General features: G+C 42.2%; 1 protein-coding gene across 9 annotated transcripts in view; it reads left to right on the top strand.

Moving 5' to 3' along the window:
* The window catches only part of LOC102448049 (ligand of Numb protein X 2-like), a 54,222-nt gene that overhangs the window by 21,426 nt on the left and 18,982 nt on the right, over positions 1-13,814 (top strand). For 3 of the 9 annotated variants that reach the window (XM_075940864.1, XM_075940859.1, XM_075940862.1), the window contains 6 exons: positions 623-681; positions 2,557-2,968; positions 5,663-5,892; positions 7,670-7,866; positions 9,399-9,767; positions 13,161-13,337. In XM_075940864.1, the coding sequence (XP_075796979.1) occupies positions 2,568-2,968; positions 5,663-5,892; positions 7,670-7,866; positions 9,399-9,767; positions 13,161-13,337 (1,374 nt within the window). In that variant the 5' untranslated portion in view covers positions 623-681; positions 2,557-2,567. Of the gene's footprint in view, positions 1-622; positions 682-2,512; positions 2,969-5,662; positions 5,893-7,669; positions 7,867-9,398; positions 9,768-13,160; positions 13,338-13,814 lie in introns of all 9 variants that reach the window. The other 6 variants (XM_075940861.1, XM_075940858.1, XM_075940860.1 and 3 more) reach the window with 4 other exon arrangements.

Below are 13,814 nucleotides of genomic sequence, written 5' to 3'. Positions count from 1 at the left end.
TAAGGCAGGCTGTCTGCCTCTCCTGACAGTTCAAACTGTACTGTGCCCTAGAAGTTGCCAGCAACAGTCTCCTCCTAGGTGAGGTGTGGGGAGGAGAGTGCAAAGGGCTCTGCACAGTGCCCCTGCCATGAGCACTAGCTCTGCACTCCCGTTGGCCGGGGAAATTGCTGCAGGCTGTTTCTGGAGACCAGCGTGGTCTGCAGTGCAGGAGAAGCAGGAAGCCAGCTTTACCCCCCCATCCCTCCCAGCCTCTCTCCCTGCTGCACTGCTGACTGGGAGCAGCTCAAGGTAAGCCCCTGCTGCTGTACCCCTTACTCCTCCCCTCCCCCAAAGCCTGAGCTTCCTTCTATACCCTAAAGGTCTCATCCTCAATCTCACCCCGGAGTCCATGCTCTATTCAAATTGTGTTGAGGGCATCAACAATTTTCCTCAACTAGGTAATGAGAGAAAAAATTTGAAAACCACTGCTTTAGCTATATGTACTTGCCTGCTACAGCTGGCAAATGCTGGGGTTTCTACAGTGCTGGAACATGGGATACCACATTCCTCATCTACACTACATGGGCTTGTATATTGTTAACATTCTCCTATTATCTGAAATATGCCTTCTATTTTTTTCTAGACTGGGAAGTTGTGATGAGTCACTTACAGTAACTGACTGACTTATACTTACAGTTTTTGGTAAGTTACTGTTCCTCTGTACAGCCTCCTCCAGGCATTTGAATAAACAAGCTCTGTCCAAGATTTAAACCTTTTCCACATTCTGTAAAGGAATTGTTTCAAGACACGTCATGCAAATCCAAAATTTATTTTTGTGCACTTTTCACACTAGGGATGTTAGCAAGCATAAGCTTATAGGTAGTTGACAAGTATCAACTACTTGCTTCCTCCATCCCCCATCAGCTGCCTCAATGAAAGGCTGCAATGGGGGGAACAGGAGCCAGTGCTTAAGAGCTGATTTCCCCCTTAGCAATGTCTCCATGATGCCACCCTGCCCTCCCACCCCCCACTACTTCTATCAGAAGCAGCCGGGGCGAGGGGATAGGGGAAGCTGCTGCGAAGCAGCCCCTGTCCCTGGGGTTTCCAGGGGGGAACTTCCCCTTCCTCTCCTCCTCCCCCTCCAGAGAGGGACTGCTGCCGCCAAGCAGCCCTACTTCGTGGGCTACCACGAACAGGGGCTGGTGCCAGAGCAGCCTCTGTTCACAGTGGACAGTGCTGGCCACTTCAAACAGGGCTGCTGGACTCAGCATGAGCCGGGATCGAGCAGTCTCGGCTCATGCTGGTCCAGGATGCTGCCTGGCGACTCTTACTACATTTAAAACGCAGATCTGCAACTTGGGTGGCTCCTGGAGCCAGCACGAGCTGGGACTCAGCTGTCCCGGTTCAAGCCAGCTCCTGGATCTACCCCTGCTGCGGCTCTGCACAGTGGTCCGTATCAACTAATCGTGTAGTTGATAGAGATTATATTAACTACACGATTAGCCAGATAACTACAATTTAACATCCTTATTGCACACTAGAATGCTCTCATTCCTAATTATTTTTATGTAAGTTTTAGAAAAGTACAGGATGTAGAATTCCATCCTTGTGGGCTTCCCTTACAACTTACTGTACTACAACTGCCAAATTAAAAAAACCAACATCCTCAGCATGATGAGCAAGGCATTATTCAGAATGCAACTCTATCAAAATCTATGTAGTCCCAGCTGCACAGATCTGAATGTGCCCCATTAACTTCATCATCCACAACTTTGAGGTTTATTTAGAAAATTAATGAAGTTCAAGTACTTTGGGTACACGATATTGAATTATGTAGTGGCCTAGATGGATATTTCTATCTGTTTTTCTAAAAAATCAACTGTTTTATAATAAGTTCCCATTGAACACAAGCAGAAGGTGTGCCTGGGTGAGTAGTGAAGAATATACCCATGGTTAAAATGAATAGGGGCTTTTTTGGGAGGGGGCTGGGAGGAAGGAAATGCCTCCTAGACTTAAAATTTTCTTTCCACTGCTTCTTCCTCCTGCACTCCCAAATCTCCCCACTAACACTAATCTCTTTAAGATAAAGACATGCAATACCAATCAGAAAGACAAAGTCACTTTTTCTTGCACTGATTATTGTAATTAGAAGAAATAAGAATTTCAATTTAGTTTGTTTTGTATTTGACACAACTGTGTCTAGTCAGTGTCACTGTTCCCCATGCACAATCTTTCAGAATCCAAATCAGCAAAATGCTTAAACAGATGCACAATTGCTTGTTAAATCAGGGTCTTACATTCCCCTATTGTGTAGGTTGGTATCTCTCATAGTTACAGCAGAAAGGAGAAATTAAGTGGGAGGAGAATGCAAAATCAAAAAGATTGGCAGGAGGACTTGGGACAGGTGTACTTCTTAAAACTACATTTAACATACTTTTAGCTGACTAGATATCAAATTGACAGTGGCCTCTTCACTTGCATTTTAGACAACTAAGTGATTAATTTTCTCTCTCCCCCTCCCCCTTTTCATTAGGGAAGTCCTGTCCGATCACTAACTTCTGCTCTTCAAACTGACAGACTTTCTTCCGATGTTGGATATGATGGCTGACCCTGAAATGGAAGAGCAGGACTCCAAAATCAGTGAACTTTGCCATAAATGTGGCCAATGCCACCTATTACAGGACAATCATCTTTATAACTTCCAAGATGAAGCAGATGATGAATTGGTTTGCCATATCTGTCTTCAGCCTTTGCTGCAGCCCATGGATACTCCCTGTGGACATACATACTGTTTCAAGTGCCTTGAGAACTTCATGCAGGAGTATAACTTTTGTCCCATGGATCGGAAAAAACTGTGTTTCCAACACTGCAGGAAGTCTAGTATTTTAGTGAGAAACCTGCTGGATAAGTTGACTATCCTCTGTCCATTCCAGAAAGAGTGTCAGCAGACTATGCAGAGGTGTGAACTAGAAGCTCACTTACAGAACAGGTGTGTATATGTTTACATAATATAATTATTAGTGTTGTAACACTATTTGTGGTGCCTTAGTGAACAAAAAAATGGCTTCCTTACCCAGAACAATTTAGAAACTAAGTTAAGATCGGAACATCAGGAAGAAATGACAGAAGAAGGGGCCAGTAAGGTGAGAGGTTGAAGACAGTACTTACATGTTTGGGTAGTTAATGCATCTGTGTTGAGGGTGCAGGTTAAACTACTTGTGTGTTGAGACAGATAAGCAGAATCAATACTAAACTGAATGCAACAAGCTCCTGACCTGTGCATGAGTACAGTGCTCCTTTTAACTGAATAGTCTTTATGTACCTGCGTCTTTGAAGTAATTATAAACATATATACCTCTTGCTGCAAACACAGTGCATGGCTCCAGAACACTTAGAGGAAAGAAATGAGGGGTAAAACACTGCTAGCTTAATTGGTGTAACATACGAGTCTTTGATCCAAATAGTGGAACTCCTTTCACCCTATGCATTATGCATTTGCTGAATTACCTATTTATAATGTCATTATCTGTCTTCACTCTTCCATAAGGATAGATGCAAATGAAAATGTGTATATAGAGAAAGGGAGTCTGACTTCTCAGCACAGATGTTTTTGGCATTTCCATTGCTGACTATCTGAGCTGGAACAAAGAACTATGGTTTTAGAAAAGTGCACACATCAAAGGAATCTTTCCATGGAGTTTGAAGAACCTTTGTTCTTAGTTAATGATTACCCAGAATGGAGCTGGGAGCAAGCCATACTGTAAACAAAGGCAAAGTTTCAGTGACCGCACATTGTGTTTATATGTAATGGGGAACACATAATAGATTTGATACCGTTTGAATATATCATGGTTGTCTATAGCCATACCAAAGTCAACAAATGTGCAGGTGGTAGTTGAGGTAAAGAAAGCAGCATTTGTGTGTTTCTGTTGCATGTTCTTGTGGTATCTAAAGCTAAGGTGCACTCTCCCTATCTTTATCCATACTTTCAATATACAGGTTGAGAGTTCACGATTATTTTAAAACCTAGCCCCTCTTCAAAAAATAAACCTATTTGAGTCTCTAGATTTAGCAGTGCATCCTATCTCCTGTTCCTGTGTCTTACGCTATAAGCTCTTAAAGGCTGGTACTGTTTTACTTGAGCCTTATGCACACTTTCAGCACTGAATATTCTTTTTCCCCCGCTTCCCAAGTCCCTGTAACTGTGAGTTAAAAGTGCTCATATCTTATCTCTGCTAGCTGAAATGTCGTTCAGCTTTAGTGAATATGCAGTTACGTATTGGAAGGTTAACCTTTCGGACCATATTTTGGTGGCTTGCAGTTTAGTCCATTGTGACTTAATCAGTACTGAAAACAGGTTCCAAGAGTCTAGTATTTTTTTAAAATATATGGACTGTGTTAACATAAAGGTGATTCAAGATAGATTCTAAGTGGCATAAAACCACCATATGGAAAGTATTTTGCTTCAGTTTGTGATGACCTTTAGTGAGACCAAGCCACAGTTGTGGCTTGAAAAAAAGAATGAGCAGCAATAACGACTAGTCTTGTTGAATTTTTCCCTGCACTCTGAAGCCAGACTGCAAAGATCTCAACAGTGTATTAGGGAGATGCCGATATTAATAATTGAAATGGCTCTGAGGACCATTCCTTGGGCCTCCAATTTGTCAACAAGCAGATCTATTTTGGACATTAGGTTTGATTGCCCTGTGCCTTTGAGAGGCATCTTTGGCCATCCTTAGCTTGGGTGTAGAGTGACTAGGAAGAAATACAAGAGTAGGTGAAATTGCAGAAGGACTTTAGTAGCCAAAATATAAATACTCCAAATGGAATTTGATTTGGACACAATGGTAACTCCCATAACATAGTATCCTATATCATAGTTGTGAAGTACTGGTTCAGTAATGATTCATGGAAAAGGAACTACCATTGAGCCTCCAGTGTCACTTGTGCATCACCACCTGAACTTGCCATCCATCCTCTTACACATGGTAGTAATAGCTTAAGTTTGTTTTCCTTCTCCTCCTACTTCTGTAACGTTTTGATTGATTATTGGGTTGCCAGGTACAAGGTCTGGGGGGTGCTTTTTAAAATGTTGTCAGTGCTTATGAGAAAAACTGGATGGATAAGAGAACTTCTTGATGAGAGAGAACTTCTATTTATAATAAACTGGGTACAGCAGCAGCAGTGCAAAATTCCTCATGTTGCCTCACTTGGTCTTGTATGTTGCTTGTTTGGTGGAAACCATGGCATATTCAAGGCTATAAAACCTTTGAGATTCAAATGTGTGGTTAACATTCTGGCCTTGGCTGTAAAAGAACAGAAGGAATAAGTATTTGCTTATGCCTTACAAAATATATTGTCACCTTCATTGGGAGCAGCAGGGCTGGAATGGTAAATATCTTAACAAAGGAAACTCCTTCCTACTGTATTGCTCAGATTTATTAAACTAATCAGTCTCTTAACTAAAAACAATTGACAAAGGAGTTTCTCTGCCGCTCTCTCTTCTTCCAGTGTCAATTTGAGGCTGAAATTTGAATGAATCTCTGGTAGCACCGGTAGCTGGAAAGAAAATGTGTGACTGACAAAACTGAATCCTTCTTCCTGAACCACCTTAGTTATTCAGTGCTTGTATATGCTAAATTTACTGTATAAGCTGAGATTGTTGCTTCCAAACTCTCTCTAGGTGTCCTGGCTTCAAGAAATACAAATCAGAACTAGAAAGGAGAAAAAATCCTCATTCCAAAGGGAAGGAAGATCCTGTTACCATGGAGGAAACAAACACTGCTAGAGAGGTGGAACCACCGGACAGAGTATCATCACTGGTGGCAGAAAGCTCTATAGCGGCTGTAGTATCTCTGGGGTCTGCGGAGCCAGGACTAGTTAATCCAGCCTTTGAGGAGGGCGAAGAAGGTGGTAATGTCACTCTCTCTGCAGTTACCAACAAAGTATCATTGACACTGCTGCATTTAACACTACAAAATGCAATTCAGTTTCAAATCGCCTTTTAAAAACAATTTTAAGTGATGTTAGGGATAGTCTTTAAAAGAGCTGGTCATGGATTCTGCTCATAACTGTATGTACAAAAACTTGGAACCCTACTATAGTTTTAAGCTTCAACTTTTGCTTTTTACTCTTGCCCTTTCAATTTGAAACAACACAGGCCTCTGCCACTAGCACTAAAGTTCTTTAACTAAGAACTGAGGTTCCTAAGCCTCCAGGACTGTCATGTGATGAAACTTCCAGGAATACATCCAACCAGAATTGGCAACCCTAATAAGAGTAGTAGTTCCCTTATCCCCTCTCATATTGGCCATGTACAGTACACAAAATACTGCAAGATTCTTTCACAAACCCTAGGTTAATGAGCTATCGAGACAGCACCAATTTTAAAAAAATATATACCTGAAACTTTTCAGTAATAATATTCTTTTGTAGCTGTGTGGAGACAAAGTGTATGTATCACCCCCATCAGAATAGGATACTAAACATATCATGAATATGCCAAGCAGCTAGTATCTGGAATTTGGACCAATCTGTTTTTGGTTTTGTATTTACTTCTTTGAGGCAACTATTTGTTCAGGTTGTTTATTTTACTTCCTTCCTACTAAACAGAAGCATTTTTATGGCCTATGCTAGTACTTAGATTTGTTTTTACTGATTACTTTCAAATCTATCAGACTACAAATGAAAATAGCTATGACTCACTTGATTAAATCTTTAGAATGACAATCAATAGCCTAAAGCTCTTGATAACATGTTTCAAAATATTTTTTGTAATTCCTGTGTGCACTTAAATTGAACTAGGGGGAGAGGCGGGAAGTCTGTCTAGTAGTTACTGTGTAGATTAACATGGTTCTGTGTTGGAGTTTTCCCAAGTACATATCAGTCCTTCTATTAAAGCCACTGTGTGATAGAGAACTACAGTTGTACTTGGCTAGCATTGTGATTGCCTTCATTACAGCACCTAAAGTGCTTGGCTTGCATAAATGGTGTAGTGATGATGGATTTAACATTCTTTGCCAAAAGTGCAGGGAGTGCTAACAGTTTTCACCTTCAGAATGCTTTGGATGTATTAATTAATTTTCCTCCGCCCTCTGAATAGATAAATGTTACTCCTATTTTACAAAGGGGGTAGGGAAATGGAACTAGAGAGCTTAAATGACTTGTCCAAGGTCATACATCAAAGCAGTGTTTGATTAGAATGGAGAGTTCTAGGAGAGTTCTAGGCTTCCAGTTCTTTGGTTCGAGCACTAAACTAAGTCCCTTTCTCTAATGGCCTGATCATCAGACTGGGAACTAAGACCTCAATTCTAAGTAATTTGACTTAGAATAACCTCTCAGTAGATATAGAAGAGATGATCAAAATTGCAACTTAAACATCTTTTTGCAAAAGGCCTCAAAAATGCTTTTTTTCCATTTTTGATTTACCATCTGATAATCAGTGTTGCGCCACGTGAGCACAAGTTGGGAACATATGGAGAGAGAGGCTAGGACACTAAACTTTTTTGCTTTTAAAGTCTCAAGGTGTAGCTGTGTTAGTCTGTAACTTTCAAAACGACAAGTCATCTTGTGACATCTTAGACGTGTGTGTGTATGTGTGTGTATGTATGTGTGAAACTAGAATAGAAAAAGGACATAGGGATATTATCTGTATTCACGTGTTGCTTTCTCTTCTGATTCTCACAATCAGACCTGCCTCAGAAAGCTAGTCTTGTGGCTGAAACAAGTATGATTGAAATTCACCGAGATGATCCAGAAGAAGAGCTAGGGATGCGGATAGTTGGAGGCAAAGACACCCCTTTAGGGAATGTTGTTGTTCAGGAAGTCTTTCGGGATTCTGTTGTGTCTGCAGATGGAAAAATAGCACCTGGAGACCATATCCTTGAGGTACGTTTGTTTCATTATAATAAAGTTAAGTTACCACCTTTCTTTGTCCAAGAGAAGGCATTTTATGATAGGGAATAGCAAAATGTATAAGTCAGCTATGCAAACCTCAAGAGATTTGGATAAGCATCCCAAGTTTGGATACTGTCTTCAGTAATTTCTGACCCTCCCTGTTTTATCAGGCCAGAAATACCGTGACAGCAGCTTCTTTTATAGTGCTTGGTTATTTCTGAGCCCAACTGAAGAGGGCTAACAGCAACATGGAAATGAGAAAATTTTAAAAAGGTGTCAAACACTTTTAAACCTCAGAAGGTTTGGATTGGTTCTTATTTTTTACTAGATCCCGAACTTGAAAGGTGCAAGTGCAAAGGGGGAAGCAGTATTGTTGAGAGTGGTGGAAGCAGATGTAACTAAGAGGATTTTAAAACAATTTCATTCCATTTGACACATACCTCTTCTGTCTGAAAATGTTTTACTGCCTATTGTTACAGATCTCCTTAGGTTATTTTTTCTTTGAACTTTTCAATTTTTAGTAGTCTATTTTATTTAGTTCGTGTATTTGACAGCTTTTTATGAGCTTTGTATGCAGAGTATTTGTAGCCATAGTCCAATAAAATATATTATCTTACCCCTCACTTCATCTCTCTAACAGCAGTATTGCACGGGGGAAAGGTGTTCTCTCAAACAGGCAGGTCCTAAATCATTTAAAGCCTTGCATGTCAAAAATAGCATTTTAAATTCACCCTGAAAATCAACTGGCAGCTAGTGCAGAGCATGGAATACTAGTGCCAAGCAAATGAGCTGCCACATTCCGTGCTACTAGCTTTGGTTTCCAAATTTGAATTAATGCTTCATGGAGAGAGCATTGCTGGCAGTCTAATCTCAAGGTGATAAAGGTGCATACCATGGTAGTGAGGTCTAGATCCTAAAGAAATATTGCATCTGGCCAGATAGAAATCCAAAAACTGGAAATCCAACGAGCTCCTTCGATCATACTTTCTAGTGGATTGGCAGGCCCATGCATTCAGAGTGGCCAATACAGTCTTGGTCATATCTTCAAGTTGCTTCTCCAAGCCAATCAGCATCACATCCATCTTATCTCATTGAGCCTCATCCACCCCACCCCACGCCCAGTCTCAGCCAAGGGAGTAAGACATTCAACAGGATAGGCTAGGTGTCATTAGAACATTGAAGATGTTGGTGCCCTTGTCTTCTTGCTAACCTTTCCAATAGCCCCATAAGCACACTCAAATGAGACAGGATGGAACTCAAATGAGACAGGATGGAACCCTACATGATTGCCCCCTGGCAGAGGAAGAATAGTTACAAAATTACCTTGAGAAAAGAAAGATTTAGGATGAAGATCCTGGAAACCTTCAAGTCTATAGTATGGGCTCCCAGCTGCTATTTCAGAGATGGTTCCTCATATAGAGAGGATCAAGTGTGCTTTTTTGCTAATCTTGTGCTATTAGGTAGAATGGAAGTCCTTTTGGCTCTCCAGGACCTAAATGGTGTATTTTCCTTCCTCTTTCTAGGTGAATGGTGTCAACATCAGCAGTGTGACTCATCGCCAAGCTATCTCCTTGTTGCGCCACCCAGGTCCTGTTCTTCACCTTATAGTCCTGCAGGAAAAGGGGTTTTCCAACAGGACTCTCCAACAGGATTCGAGCCCTGCTGTTAACCGGGAAGTGATTCATGTTACATTGATGAAGGGAGACCCATCTGAACCCCTGGGAATTAAACTGATTAGGAAGACTGATGAGACAGGGATTTTTATTCTGGACCTGCTTGATGGAGGCTTAGCAGCCAAAAATGGAAAGCTGAGTCGGAATGACAAAGTGCTCTCTATAAATGGCCAGGACCTGAGGCAGGGAACACCTGAGACTGCTGCACAGATAATACAGGTAATGTATTGAATGGAGCCACTGTCTAGTAATTCTGTGACTGTCTGCATTTCTAGCGCAGTACTCCATTTCTGACCCAAAGGCTAACAAAACGTTCCAGAGCAAATTGGATCCCCTTAAGTAACTGTTTTTGTGAGAGTGGTTTCCTTACACAGGTGGGGATTAGTTTGTTAGTTATTACAAACTAACAGGGAGGAATCTTCCATGAGTCATCTCTGACAATACCACAGTGAGTCAGATGTCTCCAGTAGTTGAGTGCAGCAAAGGCACACTGATCATCTTTATGTGTAGCCTTTTGACAAGAGAAATGCCTGCACACAAAGCACACATCTGTAACAGAGACTAGGACAGAATATATGAAACAAAACATGTGAGGCTTCTCTAGAGCTAAACTAGGGAGGTCTGAATAGAAGCTATGTGGCCTGGAAGTACAGAAGCATTGAGAATGCTGGTGATAAAATTCTCAGTTAAAATGTTATTTAGTGGAATAGTCTCATGAGGTAGTAACCTCCTGCTTCTATAGCTGTTACTTTTCCCCCTGAAAATTATGACAAACACTGGGAATTTCACCAGAACCTATAGTTTAAGCCTTAGAAAAGATCCAAGGATAAGAGAGAATTAGTTCTTTTTCTGGTAATTTGGGGAGTCAGTAGTGGGAGGAAAAAGGGAAGAGTTCTGATAATTATGGAGAGTAAGTCAACAAATGTTCATGATAAACAACTTTCTAGAGTTGAGGACTGACTGAAAAGCCCCAAAACATACTGTTAAAATTAGTAAGTGTCAAAATACTGGACCACAAGGTGGGGTATGTATAGAATAAAATCTAATATGGACCATGGGAAAGTTGGTCACACCCACAATAAGTGAACCACCGGCTAACTAAAATCATGCTGGACCATGTTGCTGGACTAGTTCAACCTGTATATATTTGAGGAAGTTTGTGTGTCTGTCTGTTCAAAAACTCCTGAACAGTAAGAGCTGAAATTTGATATACAGCTTCCTCTTATCATAACTTAAATCAAGGAAAGGGTTTGGTTGTGCCAGGAAAATGGGATGTAGAATAGGATTGCTTCTCATAAATAGAAATGGAGGTCTCTGCTATATAATGGCCACATGGGAGCAGCAGGGGCTAGATGGAAAGCAGAGGCAGTTATTTTATAGAATGATTACAAGGGGGACAGCAAGGTGCCAGAGATGAGGACTGGGACAGCTATAACCCCATTGGGGCAGCAGGGGGCAAGGATGGATAGAGACAGCTATCTGCTATATATTTGAGAGAGTTTGTCTGTTTGGGGGACATGCAACTGTCCCCTAGCCATGCCCACTGGAGCTGTAGTGACCGCAGAGAGGTGCTTCTCACCTGGCCCTAATCTGCTGTGGTGAGAGACCCAGGGCAGCCTGCATACTAAACCCCTCATTCCCAGCCCTACCCAGAGCAATGATTTAGATGAAGAAAAACAAATATTGAGTTAAGGACCCAAGTAACACCAGGTGTGTGTATGTGTGTATATATACATGGAATATTAGTGTGTAACTGGATAGTCACGTGACCACTTCAGATTTTAGCATTTACATGACCATTCGATAGTTCCTGGAGGCGGGGCAGCAGCCATTGCGCTCCGGGATCCATTCCCAAGGAGCCCCTGGTCACCCTGCACTGTTGCCTCTGTATGTGAGGCAGCAGCAAGGGGAGCTGGCTTAAAAACCGGCTTCCCAGGCAGACCGGCTCCTGCCTGCCACCTTGTGCTGCTGCCTCTGATCCACAGGCAGCAGCCCCTCTCTGCAGGGGGTCTGAGCTCCTTGCAGACAGGCTGCTCCACGGCAGCAGCCCATGTCTGGTGGGGGTGGGGGGTCCAAGCTAAACAGTAAGAGCTAGGACCACCAAATTTGGTATGCAGCTTCCTCTTCTCCTAACTTAAAGCAAGGTCAGGGTTTGGTTGTATCAAAACAACCAGAAACCCTGGGGAAAGGACTGTTTTCCATAACATGCAAAGGGAGAGGCTGCTGTTCGGAGGGACACAATATAAGAGTGGCCACTAGGGGCAGCGAGCCCACGGGGGGAGAGATATGCAGAGTGGCCACTAGGGACTGCCATATCATCAATGGAGTGGCCAGTGGGGCTGGAGCTCTGCCATCTTGCCTGCTAGCACACTGGTAAGGAGCTCCCCTGCCTCAAACCCTTCCCTCTTTCCAGCCCTTGGCCACAGCAGTGAGTGGGGTCCGGGGCGGGGGAGAAAAAAGGGCCCCTGGTGGATGTGATACCCACCCCTGCCCTGAGTCCCTCCTCGCCCCCATCCCTCACTGTCATAACCCTTCCTGCTCTCTTCCTCCTGCACTCCCCCCCCAGACACATTCCAAAGGCCCTGCCCTCACTCCTGCACCTGTTACACTGCCAGCCCCTTGCCTTGCTTTGCCTGGATTCTTCCAGTTAAGTCTGCCAATATATTATAAAACAAATAATCGAAATGTAAACATACACATGTTGGAATGTACTTACATTTCAGTGTATTGTACATAAAGCAGTATAAACAAATAATTGTCTGTGTAATTTTAGTTTTCATGGACTTTACTAATGCTTTTTATGTGACCTCTTGTAAAACTAGGCAAATATCTAAGGGTACGTCTACACAGCAGCGTTATTTCAGAATAGCTGATGTTATTTTGAAACAACAAAGAGCACGTCTACACTACAAGCCTTGATTTCAAAATAATGTTGAGCTGGAGGACTTCTTACTGTGACTCCTGTAACCCTCATTTTACAAGGAGTAAGGGAAGTTGAAGGAAGAGTGGTTCTTCCTTCAGCTTCCTGTTGTGCAGACAACACTTGAAGCCGAGTTAAGCTATTTCAACTTAGCTACACAATTGACATAGCTGAACTTGCATAGCTTAATTCAACTGTAACCCTGCTGTGTAGCTATACCCTAAATGAATTGAGGAACCCCCCCCCCCGGAAGATCTTTGAAGACCCTCTGGGTACATGTAACCCTGGATGAGAACCACTGCTCAAGACCATGTTTTCTAAACCTCTTATCACTTTGTTGCTCTCCTCTGGACTCTCTCCAATTCCTTTACCGTCTTTCTTCAATTGTGGTGCCCAAACTGAGACATAGCACTTTAGCTGAGGTCTCACCAATGCTGAGTAGAAGAGAAAAATTACCTCCTGTATTTTACATATGATGCTCCTTATCAGCTCCTTTCATAGATTTATCTGGTCCCTAGAAGTAGGTGCATGCCTATTACATTTTCAGAATACTACACAAAGTATGAGTCATGCAACTTTCAGAGAGATCATCAGAAGTCACAAAGTTAAATCTCTGCATGAGCCATGGTGAAACTTAACCCTTTAATCATGTTCCAGTAGTTTCAAGCTTCTCCTTTTGCTTTTCCTGGCAGACCAGTGCGGCAAGAGTGAACTTTGTGGTCCTAAGGCAATCTGGTGTACAGCTGCCAGATGCTATTGAAGATGGTGGCACACCAAACAGTAGCAGCAGCAGCAATGGAGGGAGTCCAGTGCACCATCAGAGGAGACCTGATCAGAATCATTACAGACGAAAATCTAATTATCATAAGGTAAATCTTGTAATAATAATGCTATTTTCTTCTGGGCTAATGTTGGGGGTTTTTTGTTTCTTAAATCTATTACTTTACCACTGAGTGCTATTAAAATATATACAGACAACTGCAGGGTTCTAAAGAGTAGCATTTGGTCCCATATAGCAGTGATTCCCAAACTTTTTTTTATACTGCAGACCGGCAAACCCATTCACAAACTTTTGGTGAACTGGTAAAATTTTATTTGCATATTCATTATTTGCATGATGAATATGAAAATGTGCAAATAAAATGTTACCTGGCCACCAACCCACTCACCTGCTGACCCCGTCGTCACTGTACATCCTTCTACCTCCAATCGTAGCACTTTCTGACCTCATCCCGCCAACCCTGGTACTCTGTATCTCTATTATTAAACCTGCCAAACACATCATCCACTATCTCCTGTATCCCACTAACCCCATTACCTCATAAGTCTGTCTTGCCAAGCTTGTC

The sequence above is a fragment of the Pelodiscus sinensis genome, chromosome 13 (genome assembly GCF_049634645.1).
Source record: "Pelodiscus sinensis isolate JC-2024 chromosome 13, ASM4963464v1, whole genome shotgun sequence".
In the NCBI taxonomy this organism is placed as follows: domain Eukaryota; kingdom Metazoa; phylum Chordata; order Testudines; family Trionychidae; genus Pelodiscus; species Pelodiscus sinensis.
The sequence above is the reverse complement of the archived record's forward strand: the minus strand, read 5'-3'. Positions and strand labels throughout refer to the sequence as shown.